The sequence below is a fragment of the Pseudopipra pipra genome, chromosome 3, assembly GCF_036250125.1.
Source record: "Pseudopipra pipra isolate bDixPip1 chromosome 3, bDixPip1.hap1, whole genome shotgun sequence".
Lineage (NCBI taxonomy): Eukaryota > Metazoa > Chordata > Aves > Passeriformes > Pipridae > Pseudopipra > Pseudopipra pipra.
This window is the reverse complement of record NC_087551.1, coordinates 30074907-30095451: the sequence shown is the minus strand read 5'-3', so window position 1 is coordinate 30095451 and position 20545 is coordinate 30074907. Positions and strand designations below refer to the sequence as shown.

General features: G+C 40.2%; 1 protein-coding gene across 5 annotated transcripts in view; it reads left to right on the top strand.

Moving 5' to 3' along the window:
• DAAM2 (dishevelled associated activator of morphogenesis 2) overlaps positions 1–20545 on the top strand; it is a 198233-nt gene that overhangs the window by 151576 nt on the left and 26112 nt on the right. For 4 of the 5 annotated variants that reach the window (XM_064648455.1, XM_064648453.1, XM_064648457.1 and 1 more), the window contains exons 15-18: positions 5129–5236; positions 8022–8054; positions 10716–10822; positions 19429–19513. In XM_064648455.1, coding sequence (XP_064504525.1) covers positions 5129–5236; positions 8022–8054; positions 10716–10822; positions 19429–19513 — 333 coding nt within the window. The remainder of the gene's footprint in view (positions 1–5128; positions 5237–8021; positions 8055–10715; positions 10823–19428; positions 19514–20545) is intronic. The other variant, XM_064648458.1, reaches the window with a different exon arrangement.

The window sequence follows — 20545 nt, the reverse complement described above, 5'->3', positions numbered from 1 at the left end:
TAGTTAGCAAAGAGCGCAGGCACCATGGAACACAGCAAGGTGAGGGGACACAGTGTTGGAAAGAGCTGTACACAAATTTAGGGCTGCAACAAGGTCAAATATGTTATTCAGCTCTTAGGTATCTCTGCATACTGTTTAGACCACCCTTCTCAAAGTAGGTTGTACAGAGTCTCTCTACTAAGGTTTCTCAAGTAAGTGTGAAAATGATGCCAGGATTAAGGCAGCCCACATGAGAGCAAACTCCTCTCTATCCATGCAGCCTGCCTCAAGGGAGCGAGAGAAAGCCAACAGAGGCCAAGAGCAATGTGGACAGGACTGGCTGAGAGAGATTTGTCTGTAATATACTTTCTCAGTAGCAGAATCAAGGCAGTTCTCCAGGGCAAGTCATATGACACCTTTTTTCCCAATGCTGATTTTGTCTTTGGAAGGAAAGAACTGAGCTGTTGGGTGTTAAGAGAAAGATCAAATATAGCCAAATTCTTAGCAGTTGACAATAACAGATTGTCCACAGTTCCCATGGGCACCACGAGAAAAGGTTTGACTGGAAAGTATCCGTGCTTCTAACAAGGAAACTTCACCAACCCCCTAATTTCCATTGAGAATTAAGGATTTTTTACTAGCTTTGATGTGAGCTGATGATCAGTGGCAAAGCCATTTAGATGAGTGGATTGGCTGAATTCCGATGAAGCTCTTCCACACCACAGCTCCATTCATACAGCACTGTAGCATCGTCTGTGAATTCCATTCATACAGCACTACAATAGTGCTAGTGCCAAGGATCTCAGTTTTTTCAGAAAAAGATATTGCAATGTAACCACTGTAATATCCTGGAAAGATTCCTTTCTTTGTTTCTGGGGCAGCCATGCTCTCTCTCTCTGAATTTTACACAACACCCAAGGTCAATCAGGGACCAGACATTTATGATTTATCCAAATGATGGACTGGTTTCAAGCACACTGGAAGTATGGATTAATTATTCCCTATTTATTAAATATAAACATATAGATTTGAAGTTTTCAGAGCAAACCTAGTCAACCTTCAACTGCTTTGTTTGTTATCTTGTGGCTGGAGAAGCAGCTTCCCATTAAGAGTAAGGCTGGTGATGACTCCTGTCAGTGATCTCAGGGAGACTTTCTTTAGCCACCTCTAAATAGACCTGACTACAACAGTCTCAGGAGAAAGATATTTGTTCTACATAGCATATAGGACTTTTTTAAAAACCCACAAACCCCCAAAAACCTAAAACAACCAATCACAGAAACAGAAATGTTCATTTTGACACTACTTTTTTTTTTTTCTTTAAAATGTTTCTGTAATGTCATTGATGATTCTAATTTCTGGAACTTTCTTCCTAAAAGCAGCCTAAAAGTATCGCAGCAAACAGTGATGCAGGACTGCTGCCATAGATTCAAAATTAATGGAAAGAGTTCTACAAAATCTCAGTGTGAAGCTACTCATAATAGCTGTGGTGGTGCCTAGTCCTACAATGAGATAAAGCAGCTTTCTTAATTAACAGACAAGCCAGAAATACAGTTTTTGCTCAAAGTGGATTTTTCTTACACTGAAGAAAGGATGTGATATCAAGAGAGAAGTTTGGAAAATGTGCTGTGTTCATATCACCTTTTCAAATTCCTAATGGACTTCTGAATTAAAATTTTAAGTTACTTCCACTTTTCTGGTTAATATTCTCCAAATATTAACCTATTAATAAGCAGGATTGCCTACTCCAGTATTCACAAGACACTCATCATTTCCATGGCTTCTCTGAACCTGCAGGTCAAACAAAACTACTGTAAATTTTCACTCATGCTGTGAGGTTATTGAGGCATGATGGTCTTTGATGGCTTCCAGAATATCATTATTTATATCTTTCGGGGTAAATAAAATCATCTGTTAGATGTAGTAGAGGACAACTTGATATGACTTGTAGCTCCATGAAATGCTGTCATTCTCTAATCTTGGTTGGTCTCAGCAAACTGGGATTCATTATAAGGGTGGAATGATGTAACTGTTGCAGCTACAGTGAGTGAATTGTTAAATGCAACATACCAAAAAGTTAGCTTGATGGAACAAATGGCTTGTCAATACTTGTTCTGATAATAAGATGTTTCCTGCCTTTATATGTACAACCATTTTGCTAGAGGATGTTGGGAAGTGTGCTTCATAGGATTTGCTTCTCAAAGCAGGCCAAGACTTTCCAAAGCAGAGGAACCACAGATCTTAGAAGACTTTTAGAGTGAATAAATGAATGAATGAATAAATAAATAAGTAAAGATGGAAAGAAAAGCATGTTACAGATGAAGTGTCTGCTCTCTTTTTTAATTTCTATTTTTTCTTTTTAAGGACAGAGGAAAAAGAAAGAAAGAATAAAGAATTTATTTTTAAATTGTTATTTAGGGACCATAAGTATTTTTCATGGTGCTGAAGGAATCATTTATCATAGTAACCGCATGATGCAGGTCTGTTTCTCTTAAAATGCTCAGTCTTCTCTGACTGATGACAATGAACTATCAGCCAGTTAATCCGTAACTGCGTATCAAGAGCACAGTGTAGGAAATTATCTGGCAGCAATATGAAAGGTTTCAAGGACAGAGCTGATGGCAGAAATAGAAGGGATGCCCCCATTGCTAGTGTTTTGTGTAACAAAGGTTATTTATACCTCTGCTTGCCTTGAGTTTTCTTTGACTGGATTAACATTAAAATTGTATTGCTTTGGTCCAAGTTCTGTTTGTGCACGCCATTGCAATGTGTGCTGCTTTGGAATCTCTCTTTCTGCTACAAGTAGCATACATACCATCCTGCAGAGGACCAGATTGAACCTGGGTCCTAAAACGAATCTGAATCAAATTAGGATAATTTTCACTGGGTTGTTTTCCTCAGAAAGTATGGACAAGAACTAGTCTCTGCAATCCCTTTCTGAGTCTCAGAACTTCCTGTTCTGGCACCTCTGCAGTTCATTCAGACTAGACTGTTCTGTAGCACATTTTCACTGTTCTTGCCATTAGTGAGGAAACTTCACTCCCATGAGAGTTTTGCAGCTGGACAGGTAGATGTGCAAAACTCTAATGAGTAGCTGTCTCTAGAGTCACATCCTACCTGTGCCAAACACAGAATACAGGTTTTGGCTTCCTCAGGGCTCTATCCCAATGATGACTCTAAAGACTGCTTCTGAAGTCATGTCCATTGGCTCCTGTCAAGAAATGTTCTTCCATTTCAGTGCTTGGTGGGGCAATCTGAAACAGTGAGGCACTGGGAGAACTGCTCTGCTGTTCAAATACATCCCTTAGGACTTATAATTCATGGTTTATGAAGCCAGCCTGGAAATTGAATGAGAATGATCACTCCGTCTGAATGCTTCTGGCTAAGATTGGCAGCAGAGTTTAGGATTAGGATAAAATGAAAATTAACTCTGTCTCCTATTCCTTTAGCTGAGATGAGCCTCACAAACTTGTTTGCCATGTTACAGTCACAGGGTCATTATGTTCTTCCCACTACGGAAAAAAGAGCCACACTGATTGCAAGGGATGATACAATGATATTGGTGAGCGTGCTCAGGGATGGGTGCTGCTCCCACCTAGGATATGCTCTTATTGTAAATAGCACTGCAGACACCCCTCCTTGCCCTCAGGCACTCACAGGCCATCTCTGGAGAGAGGGTGATGGTTTTCCTCTACAGCTCTGCCCTGCCAGGAATTTCCTCCAGAACACTTCACACTTTTATTTCCCCCTCATTTTATCCTCCCATCAGTTTTTTTCCTTGCTCTTTGAGCCTTGTGGCTTACCACATTTCCCTCATTCCTTTGATGACTCTGAATGGGAAGTAGAGCCTGTTCCTAATTAGTTCTGATAATTAAGTGTTAATGCACTTTGCTGTGGAGGTACAAGTCAGGTACTTCTGAGCTGGAGCCTGTGTGAGGGTTTCATTGCTGTTGCTTGCTGTTCGTGGCTTTCTCTGCATCAGTGTTCTTCTGGCTCTTCATCTCCTGGGGTTTGCTTAGGTTTTTTTTACAATCCCTTCTATCCATTTCTTTTTTCTTTTAATCAATGAGTTCCTTATTTTTCATTAAAGTACAATAAATGTATGCCTCATTAACTAAATGAACTGAAAGATAGTGCTGTCAGGTGTGAAGAGCAAGCTTTCCTTTCCTTTTCTAAATGGGCAATTGCCCAAAGCTTGTCCCACACAACATGCACCTTAAGAGTCAGTAGGAAGAAGAAGGTAGTTCAATCTTTGTGTCCTCTGCCAGCAAGGGTATCTGTCCTGAGAATGTCAGCAGGAGACCCAAGACCTTCATCTAGTTTAGGATGACTGCTGGTTAGCCAATTCATGTACTGTGAGAACCTATTTGATCTGGGGTTGGTGGACAGCAAAGTAGGAGGAGTCTGTGCCTGTCCCACTCCATGCTAATCCTCTGCCAGAGAGCTAGGATTCCCTGGCATTCAGGATAATGTGTCATCACAAGGGTTGTGAACATTTCCAGTTAGTGTGGATGATGCTGTTTCAGAGATCTGAGTATAGTCTGTGTCTATCTGAGTTGACAGAGACCCCATATAGACAAGGGAGTTTATGTGATAGGAAACAATTAGACTTCAAAGACTCAGAGCCTTAAAAGTAAAATAAAATAAAATAAAAATTTCACAGGCAGGCAGAATGAAAACCATGCACCCTTTGGGCTTTATAACAGAACCTGGCAAAGTTTGCAAGAGGGAAGATGTGTCTGGGGATTGTCATGCATCAGTGGCTTTCCTAAGCTCTTTCCTCCTCATGGTAAAACTTCTTTCAGCATGACCACAATCCTTGTGTTAGACAGATGGCCACTCTTGAAAGGAAGTATGCTGTGGGATCATGGATAATGCTTGAGATGTTGTCTGCTAGTCTTGGAATGTGCCTTTCCATCAGAGGCTTGCTGTGATGAAAAATACAAAATAGTATGTTTAAAAACAAACAAAAACCCCCACTATTTTTCCTCTCCTTTGACTCTTGAAACAAAATGTGCTCTCTAAAGTGACAGGAGTAGTACATAGGAATATGACCACTGAACACAAGAGTATGATCTATCCAAATGGGACTGGATGTTCTTAGCTAAAAGTTTTTGCTATCTCATTAAAATATGACCTTTTCTTTTAGGAGAGGATTCATGGCACAATCTGGAATGAGATTGATGATTTAAAGGCATTCAAGGTGCTGGATCTAGAAGATTTTGAAAAGATGTTCTCCGCGTATCAGAGACACCAGGTAGGGGTGAACTCTTCTATGCCTTGTCTTCCTTGAATTTTTGGAGGAGAAAAGAACACATGACACATCTGGGCCTTTGTCTCCCTACAGTCAGGCTGTATCATTTGATACTTTGCCACTGTTCAAAAAAATCACAAGACCAAAAGAAGTGGGGAGGGACATACAGGGCAGAGTATAACCTTCTGTTATTGACATACTTCACACTAATGTCAGCTCTCCAGTAGATTTAATCTCTGTTTAATCTCAATAGCCACTGCCTTCCAAAGCCTCCTGAGCTTGATATTTATGTTTACATATCAATCTTTCTATTTCTCCCATTCATCTAGAGAAAAAGACTGTAGTTGCCTGAGTACTGAGCAAGGTGACTGAATTAGCTGACAAAATTTCGTTTTGTCTATTTCTTCTAAAACAGCCAACTGACCCAACTGGCTAGATGACAGAAACTGTCCAAATAACAGATTATAACACAAACAGCGTACTTTAAAAGTGGCCATTTATTAGGATGTCTTTTTTCCCTCCTCTATTTCTTGGAAAGCAAGTCACCTGCAGTCTGTCTATCTCTACTGAATGAGATTTAGCAGCAGACAGATTGTACTTGCACTCCCTCAACTCCCCCAGCTTTTCTTTGTGTTTGGAATATGTTCATTCCCTTGTACGCTGCAGAACTGGATCATTGCTGTGAAGTTTTAGGAAAAGACACAGACTTGATTGCCATAAACAACCTTTATGATTATGCCTTACAGTGATGATGACGATTTCATTAACTTATTCAGTACCTTAAAATTAACAAACCCTTGTCTTTGGACTTTCCATCTGTTCCCTTCTCTCTTTCATTTTTCTGTTTAATCCAATAAGCATAATGAATAACTCTTCTAATTTACTAGCTCACAGCCAAATAGTTAGGCATCCCCACTTGAACTCTGAAGAATGTGATGTTACCTGTTGCATGATGAGATTTCATTTCTCATTCTGCTCCTGCAAATAGCTGTCGCTGTTTCAGTAGATCAGTAGATTCTCTTTCTGTGAATCCCATTCCTTGAAAAAAGATCTTAGTTCATAGAGGGGAAGAAAGGCACATGAAACTTCAGTGCTGCTACAAGACTGGATTTAGATCCTGTGCCAACAGCTTAGCTGTGGTGGTGAGCTCTCAGTTGATTCGCAAGTAGCCAGACTGTCTTCTGTGCACATGAGTAGCCGCTGCAGCATCAAAGTTCCATTCCGATGTTTCAGGTGCAAACATTGCAGCTTCCTCACTAGAAGTGACCTTGCAAAGCTTTGCTTCCTTTTGGCCTCCAAAGCCAAAGCTGTCCTGGTCTGATGAGTCTCAGTTAGAATCATAAAATTTATGGCTATGTTACCAATCACTGAAAAGCAGTCTGAGCTATTCAACTATAAACTAACCTGACCCTTACCCCTGCCCACTGGAATGGAGCCATCATTTCAGAGCGACCTCCATGGGTCTCAGAACAGTACCCTTCCATCCTCATTAAACACACTTTATTATAGTGGCTCTGGACACTAGAGTAACAGTTATGTAACATACTCACATTTTTGTGTAGTTAGATGTATTGCTGCCCTTCCAGCTTTTGTTAAGGCTTTTACATTGGTGGTTTTGTTTTTCTTTTCCCTTAAATACTCCATTGTAATGCTTTCTTTTTCATCCATACTCACTCCAGTGTGAACTGGCTTCCAATCATCAAGTCCTCATAAATTTTCTTTTTTATTTTTCTTTTTTTTTTTTTCTAAAAAAAAGACCAGGCAACCAGAATTGCTTTTGAAATAAAAACTTACAAGAATTTCTCCAGTTCACATTTAGTCTTTTCTCCTCTTTTACTTTTGGAAATACTCCACTATGACCAAGTGTTTACCCTGAGTTTGTGACTTTTAAACTTCATCCAAATGTCTGTAAAGAAAAATGTCAGTGCAAAGACCTGCTCTTTTACATCTGAAATATTGAATGAGTAGAGATAAAAGTATTTCTTTCTTTGCTGTTATTAACATGATCTTCGTATTTTTTTCCAATTTCATTTACATTAAACGGCTTTTCTTTTTTTCTTCATTTTTTTTTAATGACAAAGAGTCTCTTCTCCTCTCTCAAGCCCAGTGTATTGTTTTTGGTGGCTATGAGGGAAAACAGAATTGTCCAGTGTATAGAATGCTGGACCAAGAATTCTTGTCTTTTGACTTGCTCCAATCTATACTGACCTTTGGATTCAGTATATCTGGTGTTTTCCTGGAGTATGGAATATGTTGTGAAATATTTGGTGTTTGTCACCCAGCAGTACTGTAAGGCTTCCTTGGCAGTTGCAGAGTCCTTTCAAAATACTTGGCTAGAAGTTGTTAGTGCCATTGAAACAAGTTTTTACTTGTCATACTTGTTAATAACTGCAAACTGTGCCTGTGCATCGGGAGAGGAGAACTGACCCTCAAGTTTTAACCTTGGCAGTTCTTTAAGTAAGGCTCTGGACTAGATTTGTAAAGGTATTTATGCATTATCCTAGTTAATATTTCAAGACCTAAGAGATTTATGCTTTGGAGACTAAATTTATTATTTTCAGAAAAGACCTAGAACTCTTAGGTCCCCAACATCTGCTGATTTAAAATATGCAAAGGAATGCTGAAATACCTTTGAACCATCTGGGCCAGTATTACTTGCTAAGCATTTTATGCTCTTAGAAAACAGTGTGTGTCTAAATTCAGCTGCCTTGTTAAACTTGATATCTTTCCCTGTGACTAATTTTTGGCATGTTTTCTTCTTCGTTATTTGCGACTGCTGCCTGCATAGGACCTGCTAACTAACCCCTCCTCCTGTAAGCAGGTGAGTATCATTGTCTGCCTCCTGATCCTCTTGCAGTGTGTGTGAAGTCCCACACCATGACATTATGGGGTCATGACTCCTCTCATGCTACTGCTTCACACATCCTTGCACTCTGTCTTCTGGGTGGGGAAGGTGGTACAAAAACTTCCTTTAGTTGTATTAGCTCTAGAATAGGAAGTAGTTCCTGTTCTTTCACTTAGTTATAATCCCACTGTCATTTCTGCTGGTGTCTGTATCCCCCTTTTTGATGATCCTGAGGGAAAAAGGCCAGGGACAAAGAAGAATGTGAATGTGAACTCTTCCTTAACCAAAGTAATTGTCTCTCTAGTGGAGAACAAAAGGTGCTCTCAGGGAGCCTTCACTCCCACTGCTCCCATCTGTGGTCCATCTGCTTTGAACTACTGAAGTCTTCAGATGCATCCACTAGCCACAGACTCTCTGATAAAGGAAATATTTCTTTGTGTAGAACTGGGCACTTTGGGTTGGCAGAAGGATTTGTGCCATCTGAGGAGTGGAAGGGTTAGAATGGAGGAAAGCTGCATTTCAGACTGCTGAAGCCCTAATGAAATTCAGCACAAGACTAAAATGGTGTTTAGATAAGTAGAGATATTGTATTGCCCACATGTCTTTAAACTGGATACCTCTCAATTTATTCAGCATCTTAACTTAAGATTCTGGCAATAATTTTAGTAAGAGCAATGCTATGGGAAGAGGATTTTTCAGATATCACAAGTGTCTCTAGTGGCTTCAGAAGAAAGTAGTTCTCACCATGAGCGCTCAGGGAACTGTATTCAGAAAGTCTAGTCAGGATTTCTGCCACTGGGGGAAGCTAATACATGGCTTTGGGCCTTTTACCATGGCAGCACACCAAGAAACAAGTCAATATGGTTGAAATAGTTCCCTAAAGTACTGATAATTACTAGAATCTAGGGTTCTGCCATGGTACCAGGCCACAAGTTCTTCAGCTTACCAAAATCAAACTCTGTTTGAAACAAGGCAGCAATAAGATGAACACGTATAGTCATTCTGGCACTGAAATTTTAGTTGATTTTTGAATTTGCAATTAAAATATCAACTGTGAAATACTCTTTGAAGCACATAACATAATGTTATTCCAGATGGAAAGTTGATAAAGAATGATGGGATAAAATTTAGGCATCTTGTCTGTCAGGTTGGCCATAGCTCCAACTGTTTTTGCTTTCAGGTCTTGGCCTCTCTCACAAAAGCTAGTCACTACTGCCCTCTTGCTCAGCTTTTCGGGTTTCTGAGAAAATGTGGATAGTCTATATTCAATCTGTTTTCCTTCATCTAAGCTTAGAATCTGGCTTTGGTAAAACTTGAGGCTTCATCTGCTTTTGCTTACACCTAACTCCAAGTAACTATAAATGTCTCTCTCCTCAATATGAATTTAAGAGAATATATTTTTAGATGAGACTAGCCCAATCCTTATGACCAAGGAGTAGGCCATGTCTGAATAGTTCCAGTTATTTGTTGAACCTTGTGGGTTGGGGAATTGGAAATGGCATGTAGACTATTGTACCAATCCATGCTGCATGGCTTTAAGAGAAGCTGACTAAACCCCCACCCCACATACACAGCCAAATGCTGAAACTTTTTTTTTCCCTTGGAATGGGTGCTGGTTGTCACTATCCAGGTGCACTTGTGTGCCAACATTAACTAGTGAGGATCACTGAAACTTTGAAACCAAGAGCACTGACCAACAAGTACCATTCTTCCCTTCAACAACTGCCCATCTCCACCTTCCCATCTTCCTCCCCACAAACTCAGAAAACTCAGGAAAACTTCTAAATCTCTACATGCCAGGTTATACTGGGGGTGCTCTGCTTATTGACATTGTTAGTTATTCTCTCAGAAATAATGAACTTGCCCAAAGCTAATTTTTCCTTTGTTTGGAAACACTATTTGATGTATCAAGTAACATTGCAATATTTTTCCTGCCAAGCTGGTTACTTTGGGCACATCCAGCAGAACTACTGTGTGCATGGCTTCAGCTGTGCTTTGTACCTGCTTATAAATGCCACTTGGTATTGGTGGTGGCTCACTACAGAGAACTTTGGAAAATGTTTCTGTACAATTAAATATATTAGTTTTTAAAAAAGATAGTTTAGATGTAGATTTTGACCATTTAGTAATATAAATGCCATTATGCCCTACTGTTTTCATCTCTCATATAATCTGGATTGGTAGGTCCAATGGCAGCCTTAAGAGATGACAGAAGGATTTTTAGTGATTGTGCTGCAGCCTTACAAGACTGTTGTGTAACCCCTGCAGGAGGTGCATCCACTGAAGGATGTGCTGTGACACCAGTGGGCTTTATCATAATGTGCCTGATTTTCCTGTCATGCCAGTTTTTCACATTAGTATAATAACATAACTATTGGTAGAGTGAGTCCAATAGGTTAGAATCAGGTCCAGTATTGGGATGAAAGATGATCTCATAGGTGTTAATGAATTACTGCTGTTTGTCTAGTAATACAGGATCTACCTACATGCTTTCTACCCTTCTTGTCTCCTTTTCTTACCATGTGGGTGGATTTTTCTAAGTTGGGATGGGTTTGTTCATTACACTCAGCTAAAGCTATCAGTCTTGGGTGAGAAACATAATAATGATTGTCTTCCCTCCTTTTGAAATACATGCAGAAAGAGATGGGCTCAACAGAAGACCTTTACCTCTCCACGCGAAAGGTGAAAGAGCTCTCTGTGATTGATGGCCGGAGGGCCCAGAATTGTGTCATTCTCCTTTCCAAGTAAGTGTGCTAACCTTTAGCTCACAGGGTATGCCATGGTCAATGCAGGGGTAAGAGGGGAGGGAATTAAACAAGTGGACATGTTTCTTTTTCCAGCTAGACCTGCTAATACCTGCAGGGCCTTAGATAAACCTCTCTTATGGTTTCATAAAAGCACGTCTGTCCAACATGTTATCTCACTTAATAAAAATATGTGTGCAGACACATTTTGTGCATCAAACAGCTGAACACCAGCATGTACCTGAAGACTCATCATCAGAAAACTCACTGGTAGATGAAAGCAGGTCTTTGACACTTTGCTCTAGGTGATGTGCCCCCATGTTCTCTGTCTGTCACTTGTCTCTGTTTTGCGTGTTTCTTTCTAAATGTTGCTCTGAGCATCTCCCTGGAATACAGAAGAGCTGAGAATGATGTTTATTTTTGTCAATTTTGACTTGTGGTGAGACACAATGTAAACATAGACAGACATATCCAAGAATTAGGTCTTCTGTTTGTAAATTAGGTGTTGGAAGCCAGCATTCCCTTTGCATATTCCTGCAATGACTAATGCGTTCAAATGTAGTGACATCAGGGCCCTTTATATCTTTTCATGTCTTTCTACCAACATAAGCACTGGCCTGGATGTCTGTCTCCAGCTATCAAATTTGTGCAGATGCTGATCAATTTGAGAAAGCTGCTTTTCCTACCAGAGGAGGGACAGCGAGGCTGGAGGTAGAACCTAGTAAAGCTGTGGCAGTACTGAGCAGAAAAACTGTTTCAATGATCAGTCGAAAATAAGTGTTCATATGGATGTGATGCTTTTCTGCTCCAGCAAGCTAACAGTTAAAAGCAAAGTTGCGGCCAAACCACCGGGACTGAAATGAGTTCTTTCCATTGCTTAGTGAAACCCACGGAGGCTCTCATTATGCTACTTATGGGGCATTAGCCTGCATGTCAGCAGGACCCCCACCATCCAAACCTTCAGTGAGGGAAGGCTTACATTTCTCTCTCTGCAGCAGTTGCCAGTTCATATCTTTGCTGGTATTGGCAGCTGACTGAGGGCAGAGGAATGGGGAGGCACCAGGGTAACAGGATTTTCATGCTGTTTGATGGACCTACTAAATTGTGTCTGGGGTTCAGGTTAGCTCATGTAAGCAGGTGGAACATTTCCTAGAAGTGGTAATATAATGTGTGCAGTTTGCTGGGCTGAGGATAATCCAGGAAGTTGGTCCATGACTTGGTATGGCACTAGGTATTTATTACAAAAATCTTCAATCTCCAAAACAAAAACTGTGTGGATGGCAGCAATATGTGTTTTTCGACATTTACCTCTTTCTGCCATGCAAGTCTGGGCAATTCTTACCAGAGGAGAATCCTCTCTATACAGTGAGAGAGAAAGGACAGTCTCTGTATCTCCAGCAGCAGTGTCACTAAGCATGAACTTGCACTTCAAGATAGCACGTGTTCACTGCAGGTGGGACATGAACTCAGTCCACCTCAAACTGCTCCTCTGGACTCAAATCAGAGGTGAAAAACTGTTTTTTGTCACTGTCAACTTCTCCACTAGGAAATATCTTGCCCTTATTGTTAGCAGGCCTAACATGGATGATAGAGATTTGGAGACTGAGCTGTCCCTAAGGAGCCTGCCAGTTTGTGTTGTGCCCTGTTAACTTTCCTGTGCTGTGCTATTGGAAACACCAGTTTCCAGGGCTATCACTGGCTTAGATCATTTAAAGTTTTTAACAGATAGTGTTATACCTAGAATATCAGAAATATCTTACAGCTTGCGCCAGGATTGGTATTCCTCCCCAAATTTCCCTTTTAAATGCAACCAGAGAAGCAAAAATCTTTGAGAACTAAAATAACACCTCAACATTCATGCTTTTTTTGCTCTTTGTGCTTATATGGTTCTTTTATTAAAGACAGCAATTGGGAGGATTTGCTGCAGACATTAATTGAAAGGGTTTTATGACCCCTTTGCAGTTTTTTTCATTACCCACTTCTTCCTCCTTTAGGTTAAACCCTAAAGGAGAGACACTCCCAGCCAAACCATTCCTGTCTGCTGCCATGCCCTTGCTGGTCCTGCAGCACACCTCACACACATGTGCATGGGGGTGTGCACACATGTACAATGGCAGGGGATTTTAAACTGGGGACAAACAAAGAGAGTTTCTGCAACCCTGAGCTTTCAGGTTGCCACACTCTCTGCCAACAGCTGTTTCCAATTGACTATTACTGTGCATATATCCCCGTAGTTTATTCCCCCTTTGTTTACACTAAACTGTCGTGTCCTTTAAAGTAAAATAGCTGCATGGGTTGGGTTTTCTTTCCCTCCCCTACTCAAATGTTTTTGTTTTACTAACACTGTGTTAGAAGGGGTCAGGCAGAGCTCATATTTCATATGGTCCAACAAGCCAAAATCTAGCAAGAATGAGAAATAGATGTCTCTTGCTTTCTTTTGCAGAGAGACTGCAGCAAGGTAGACTGAAAAGAGACGAAAATTGAATTGCTTGTTTATTTTTGCTGACAGTTAACATATTCGTAAGCCTTCCTCCCCCTTCCCATCTCTATTTCCATAAAAAAAGCTCTATTTCAACTACTTGATAGTAGTAGATCTTTCAGTGTTCCTGCAGAGGAAGAATTAAATTGTCCTTGTTTAACAGAGCCTGATGGATCTAAAACAAAGCTCTGTTCCATAGGCCCACTTTAAAGGTTTGAACACACACAAGATGAGTTTATTTCACAGTATTTCCAGTAGGCCATAGTTCAACCAGGACATGGAACCATCTATTTGTGGTGAGTTCAGGTGCCCAACCAACCTCAAATTTAGCTTTCTTAATGGTGTTTCAAACATACAGTTGCTTCTGTCACTCTGGAAATCTGCTATCTCTCATGAACTTCCTGATGTCTTCAGTTTTCACCAGGCTGGAGATTTACTGTCAGACTTGTGTGGTCTGAAAGAGTCATCCCATATCCCCATGTTTCCCTGCTTTCACCTAGCAGCTGGAAATTTCTCTGACCTCTCTCATTGGTATGGCTTCTCCCTGCCTCCATTACTTAAGTAATGGGTAATATTTTCACTGCTCTACTGTAAAAGTAGAGCGTAAAGTACCATATCTTTAAATGCAGAACATGTCCAAACTATATATTGCTTACTGTCTTGCTCTGTGAAACGCTCTGGAGAGATTCAGTTCTATAAGACATCTTGTTTGGAAGAAAGTTGAACATGTACTTATGGAACTTTTTTTCCGCAACTTATTTTGCATGAATTCCAGAAAAAAATTATATCAGTGTTCTTCTGAGATGTGTTTGTTATTCCTGTGGCCCGGTGAGTCAGCAGTAACCTTCTAAAGAGAAAGGTTACTGGAAACAGTAGGAGTGCTAGCAAAATGTCATAAAACCAATAGTAGCAGAAGGCAGAATCTGACTACACAATGGTAATTTTAAACATGAATATGACAGTAGATAGATACTGGCAGACAGCTTTACCAAATGTTTGTGGCTTTCTTGATTTTCAATTCAAACATCAATAAGGGAGAAGAAAAGGGTCTTGGGCAGAATTTTCAAAGAGAATGTTAGAGAGATCAAGTATTTTTCTCACATCACTGTAGCTTTTCCATGCTTTCAAACCCTTTCAGTTCAGACACTAAGAGGACAAGTTATTCAGCGAATGTCAGTCTCCATGTACTGCCTCTGCACTGCCCCCAGTCCCTGTGTGCCTTTCTGCCATGTGACAGTACAGTGTTCACCCTTATTTCAAAGTAGATTCGAAGTAGTATGATATTCTGGGATACAGATCATGTCTTGATACAGAAACAGCTAATCAGACTCAGCAATTCAGTTCCTCAATGTGCTGTCTTGAAAAACACTAGGCAACAAACCCTCCTGGGTTCCTGAGGAGATTTCCTGCTTTTAAGTGAAGGTCTGCAATAAATGGCTTTACCTGCTATCCTGAGTATGATACTCAAAGGCAAACTGAGCATGTTAGTCAATACCATCTTGTCTTAGGTCACAACTAGGAACCAAGATGTAGGGTTGGGATAAAAGATGAACCACTCCCTCATCAATATCTCACTGTAATTTGGGGAGTCCCAAGTTTGGCCCTGCTTTGCTCCTTTTGGCTCAGAAAGATGGTCATCCCCAGATCCTTCTTGGAAGGAAATGGAGAGTATTTGGATAAAAAGTGGCTTGGTCACTCATGAGCTTTTGCTGAAGGAAGACAAGAAAAGAAAATCCTGTTTCTTTATGCACTTGCCAGAATACTTTCACAGTGAAGTGCTGAAAAGGCACTGGTGGATTTTTTTCCCAACATGTTGATATAATGGTGTAAGATGTACCTGGTAAAATGTCCCATCTGTTGTGCTGCAAAAGTTAAAGCACTGTTGCCTTCATTGACAAGCTGAGGATATGGGAAGAGTGGCTGCATCTTTCTGTCTTCTGTCTGAGTCTGCAGTTAGACCAGCCTGACTCCTGAATGCTGCTTCTGAGAGGAGGCCTTCATGGGATAGTGACAATGAATATTCCCAAAACACAGATATTGAACAGCCTGTAGCTTGGCAGTTGTACAGAGCCTTAGGAGAGTTCAGGAGTTAGAGAAAGCTTATGTCTCAATCACGAGGTTTGGAAATGAATTATTAACTAGTAGCCTGTGTGAAATGACTTGTGGAGGTGGAGAATTCTGCAGTCAGCAAAAAAGATTTGTGTGAGCTATACAAACTGGCCTTAGGATGTAGCTAAGTATCAATCAGTGCCTCTCACTGTCACAGCTACTATTTTTGGCATCTTTTGGAAGCACTGTAGTTCAGTAAGAGCTATAAAATGGCCTTGATACATGATAATCAGTCCCCTTCTCCAAGGTAAGAGTGGGAATGCGATCCCTGTGGTATGGGAGCTTAACATAGGTTCAACAAAACTGCAGGTCCTCTGTTAGTGAGCAGGCATTCTTCTTTCTCAAAAGCTAAGCAAGATCCAAGGAACAAGCCCATGATGTAACTCACTTTTTCCTCAGAGGAGGAGATGGTTAATGAGTGACAAGTATTCTGCTTTGATTCATGTGAGGGAGAAATGAAGGGGGGAGGTTACTGTGAGTTAAATCAATGGGTATATTTAAGGAGGAAAAATGAGCGAGGACTAGATGTCTGTAAGGGAAGTTGATGTAAAACTGCAACATGTCTCCCAGGCATGTTCTGAGTCAGGCTGCCAGCGTTCTCCAAGAGGACGAAACAATAAACCACTTGATGTCTGCAAGTGAAGCTGGTGTTAAATCAGTCGAGGTGTCCTGGGGAGATTAGTGATGAATTACTCTACAGAGTCAATAGAGAGTATTTATGAAGCCAGAGGGGATAGAGGGAGGCAGGCTAAGTACCATATCAGAAGTTATTTGGTAGTTGTTGAGCTTTAACATTGCTTGAAGATGACTCAAGCAGTTGGAGTTCCATATGCTGCCACCAGATGTACGGGTGAGGGAAGAAGGAGGGAGTATTCTCCATGAAGATCCTTTCCTTTTGTCATCTGACCAGTGTCAGGCTGCTCTTGGAAAAAACAGCCAATATCTGTGCTATGAATGAATGTGCTGCAGCTGAGGAAAGGGGCACTGTGTTTTGTTCTGGTCACATTTACTTCCTGAATCATGATCCCAGGATACATGATTTAGAGAAGTGTAAGGCAGAGGAAATATAGCTTGAATTGTACACTGTTCTAAATTGAGTTACCTCCAGGAACTGGAGGAAGAGTGCCTGGATCTGCAAAGCTTATAAGAAAGTCATTGCAGACTTTCCAAGAGATATCAAAATGTAATTTCTGTAGTGTAAATTTTTGGGCCATAATCCCACTTTAATTTGCTGTCTGTCTCATATGAGTTTTAGGCTCTGAGGGATGCCTCTATTCAGTTTTAAATGGAAAGATTTTACGCATCTGCTTTAGGTTCTTCTTTAATCAGTTCACCTGTTTCTGTTTAAAAGCAGCACATCTGTTTCACATTAGTACTGGCCATCTTTAAGATCTACTGCATGGCTGGGCATGAGTTTTGAAAATACAAGAAGAATCACTTGATTAACAATTCTTTGGCCAGTTATTCAGCCAGTTTTTAAGTGGGGAGATCTATATTTTGTGCCATTGATGCTCTTGAAATGCATCCTGTCCCAGAAAAAGAACAAATCCATTTTAGAAAAGTAAGATTGTTCTGCTGTACATTCTTCCATACTTGTAATTAGATTGGTAATAATCTAGAATGCACACCTGCAGGCACTGTGACCCTGTTACAGTCCTGTAAGTGACTGAGTTAAATTGCTTCTTGGCAGGGGACTGGCAGGCTTTCTTCTTCTCTCTACTGCAAGCTAAACCATTCAAGCCAGATGTTCTTCTGCTGATGGCAGAGGGCACAGAATCATCCAAGAAATCAGTGTGTTTGTATAACTGTCTGTCCTTGGGGCTTTCAATTATTTTTGAACAGAAGATGTTTTGAAGTGTATTTAGTGCTGATGAATGGCAGCAAACAGAGGAGCTTGGAGTCTGAAGTCCTCGGGCTCCTGAACTGAACAGCAAGATCAGCAATAATATGCACAACATCATTGTGTTGATGTACCTCAAATCTGCTTGTTCGGTCCTGTTTACTGCATCCCCAAACACACACAGAGGTACTTGCACTGTGTAGTGGGTGGTCAGTGCAGTAATTGCTCAAGTTGTTTGCATGGAAAAAAACATGAAACTCACCCTCATTCTTTTTAACCTCAATGAAAGCAGCAACAAAAAACCCCTTCACGCTGCTGTTACTAGACTGGTTTATTGCATTCCCTCTCACAGACTGTGTGCCTGTGTTATGAGACACACTAATCTTCAGACTCCAGATTCTGAAAAATGCAAAGGTGCTCTCTAAAGGAAAAATAACTCACAAAATGTAACACTTTAAAAAATGTAGGCGCCAAATTGTTTGGGATGTGTAATATGTGTCTGCTAGGAACCAGACCCACAGCCACCAATTTCAGCCCTCATCTGGTCACGGTGTTCAGTCAGTTCAGGGTCACACAGCCATGGACTTAGCAATTCATTATTAAGCCAAAAGTAACCCATTTTCTGATTGAGGCTGTAGAACTTTATGCAGAAGTCCATGTACTGAAGTTTGTTGCTTTGATCTGCAGTCAAACTTGAAGTAAAAAGTTTCCAGCCTTTTCATTGTAAAACTTTTAATGCTTATATCTCATCCAAGCATGGTCCAATTATGTAGCTTTTCTGGAAATTTGGTATGTAATCTTGCTTAGCTGGTATCAGTTTGCCCTCCTTGACAAAAGAAGACATGATGACCATCTAGGAAAAGAATAAGAGCAATTAATTTAGAGATGTAATATGTAAAAGCTTTCAAATGTCTGTTGATTCATATTTTAGTTTCCAACTGTTGGTTATATTGGGCAATATTAAAATGTTTTAAGTTTCTTAGATTTAGTAATATTTCCTGTTATAAAAATAAAGCTTTTTCTTTTGCTTTTACCTAATTCCAAAAATATGATTCTATCCAAATGTCAATGGCAATGTGAAATTTCAACAAGGAATTTCTTAGCACTGAAGACAAAAACATTTTGCCTCATGCATCAGCCTGTCTCTTATTTGTATTCGCATTTCCTCTTTCTGCTGTTAATTAATTATGATGATTGTAAAAGGTCCATGGAGACTGTAGACTTCGGTCCTCAGATATTTATTTTCACACTGTCCTGTTTCAGTCCCAAAATTGAGATTTTCTTGTGGACAGCCATTCCTTTATGGTTCATTTGGAACTCCTCTACTGTCTTGAAATGACTGGTGAAAGTGTGCATTTCTTTGTTGACATCTGCTCTGAGAACCACCAAGTTAATTTCATTTATCCATCAAGTAACATCTCAGTGATCACAAATTTTGGCTCCTCCTAGTCTGCCCTGGATTTTGAGTGGAGATCTCAAGACTTTTTTTAATTGATTCTGTGTTTAATTGTAGCTGATGACCCCTACTCGTTGCACACAGATGGACAGGAGTAGGTGGTAAGGAGAGTGTAATTTTAGTACCTTAGATAACATTAATAAGCCCTTGTTTTCAGAGCTTGTTTCATATTGGCTATAAAACATGGATATGTAGATGCTGTCTATCCCTTCGTCAGCTGTCGCTGCTGAAAGAGTCAACTTAGCACAACCAGTCTTCTTACAAGAAACCCTGTTCTCAGTAAGGGAATGTTCAGTCCCATTATTTGTTACTCTGTGAGATGCTTTAATATTCACAGGTTAGGTTGTTACGTGGGATCACGGTCATAAATCACATGGATTTGAGTTTTACTATAGCAAAAGAACTTGATGAGGGAGGTATCCGGTATGGGGGAAGCTGGAAGCACTTTAAATCTATGAGGAACTGATTGTTCTTAATCACCATCTGATTTTTTGATGTGTGTTTGATTAGCTGAAGAGGATAAAAACATGTGATCTATAAAATCTCTGTCTTTAGGACTGATTTGTTCATCTTACTGAATACTCTAGAGTAGCAACTTCACAGCAGAGCTTGCCAGGGTTGTTTCATGCCTGTTTAGTGCAGTATTTCAGGATTCCTGCTTTCTGAATTGTCAGAGTTACTTAAGCTTTGAACTAATGGTACAATGTTGATACTTTTGAAAGGCTGAAGCTGTCTAATGAAGAAATCAGACAAGCAATATTGAAAATGGATGAACAAGAAGACCTAGCAAAAGATATGCTTGAGCAGGTGAGAAAGATTGCATTTGGATATAACTTATTTTTAAGTCCTTCATTGCCTTTTTCCAAGTGGATATATATACTGATTGTGCTGTCTGAAGATCTGAACTTGGCCCTGCCATGTCGGTGGAGCTGCACATGGGACCATGAGAAAAGTATTTTTCCCAGTGTTGTTGGGGTATACCTCTGTCCTGTAACTGTATTTGTATCAGGTTGATTTCATGAGTTTTCTCTTCTTGATGCAAAATATGCATGATTACAGTTGGTATGAGGTTTATTTTCATGGTCTCTCTTTTCTCATAATTTTTCCCATTTTTTGTTCTTCTTCTTTTCTCTGTTCTTCATCTCCTTTCTTTGCCTGAAGCTTTTCTGTTGGGAAACGCCAGGAACCAGGCCATGTAGGTCAATGGTTAGAACCAGGACTAGAAAGGATCTTGCATTTGAACTGGAATGGTTAGAAAGGGAGTGAGGGACTTACATCCCTGGCACCTGGTTGACTATGTAACTTGTGAAGAAAAAACCCCCCACAATTAAACCACCACTGCCCTATTTACTCCCATTGCCCTATTTGCCCCATTTGCAGATGGTGACAGATCATGCTTTGACCAAAGATGCAAAGATGATAAAGTTCCTTAGGAGTGTGCAAAATGTTGTAATTATGAACTGTCTAACAAATATTATTTCTTCTTTCTTTGCAGACATAGTATTTAATCACGTACAAAAGGCTTTTCCATTCTGGAAATTTATAGCCTACTTGTCATGTTATCTGAATGCTCACAGCTGCTCCAGAACTAACTGCAAGATCCTAATGCTCCACACCTTGGAATATCATATTTTTGTAGAGTGGAGTAAAATATTAAGAAGTGGTAAAAAGCAAAGTGCTTGATACGCCTTGTGAGCAGTTTTTGTGGGCGTGCAGTGAGGCTGTGTGCATGACAGTATTTATGACCATACTAAAGCACAGCTACAATGAGATATGTCAAAAATCTGTCAAAGTATGGGCTTTTAAGGTCAGCATATGAATAGCAGCCAGTGTCAGAGG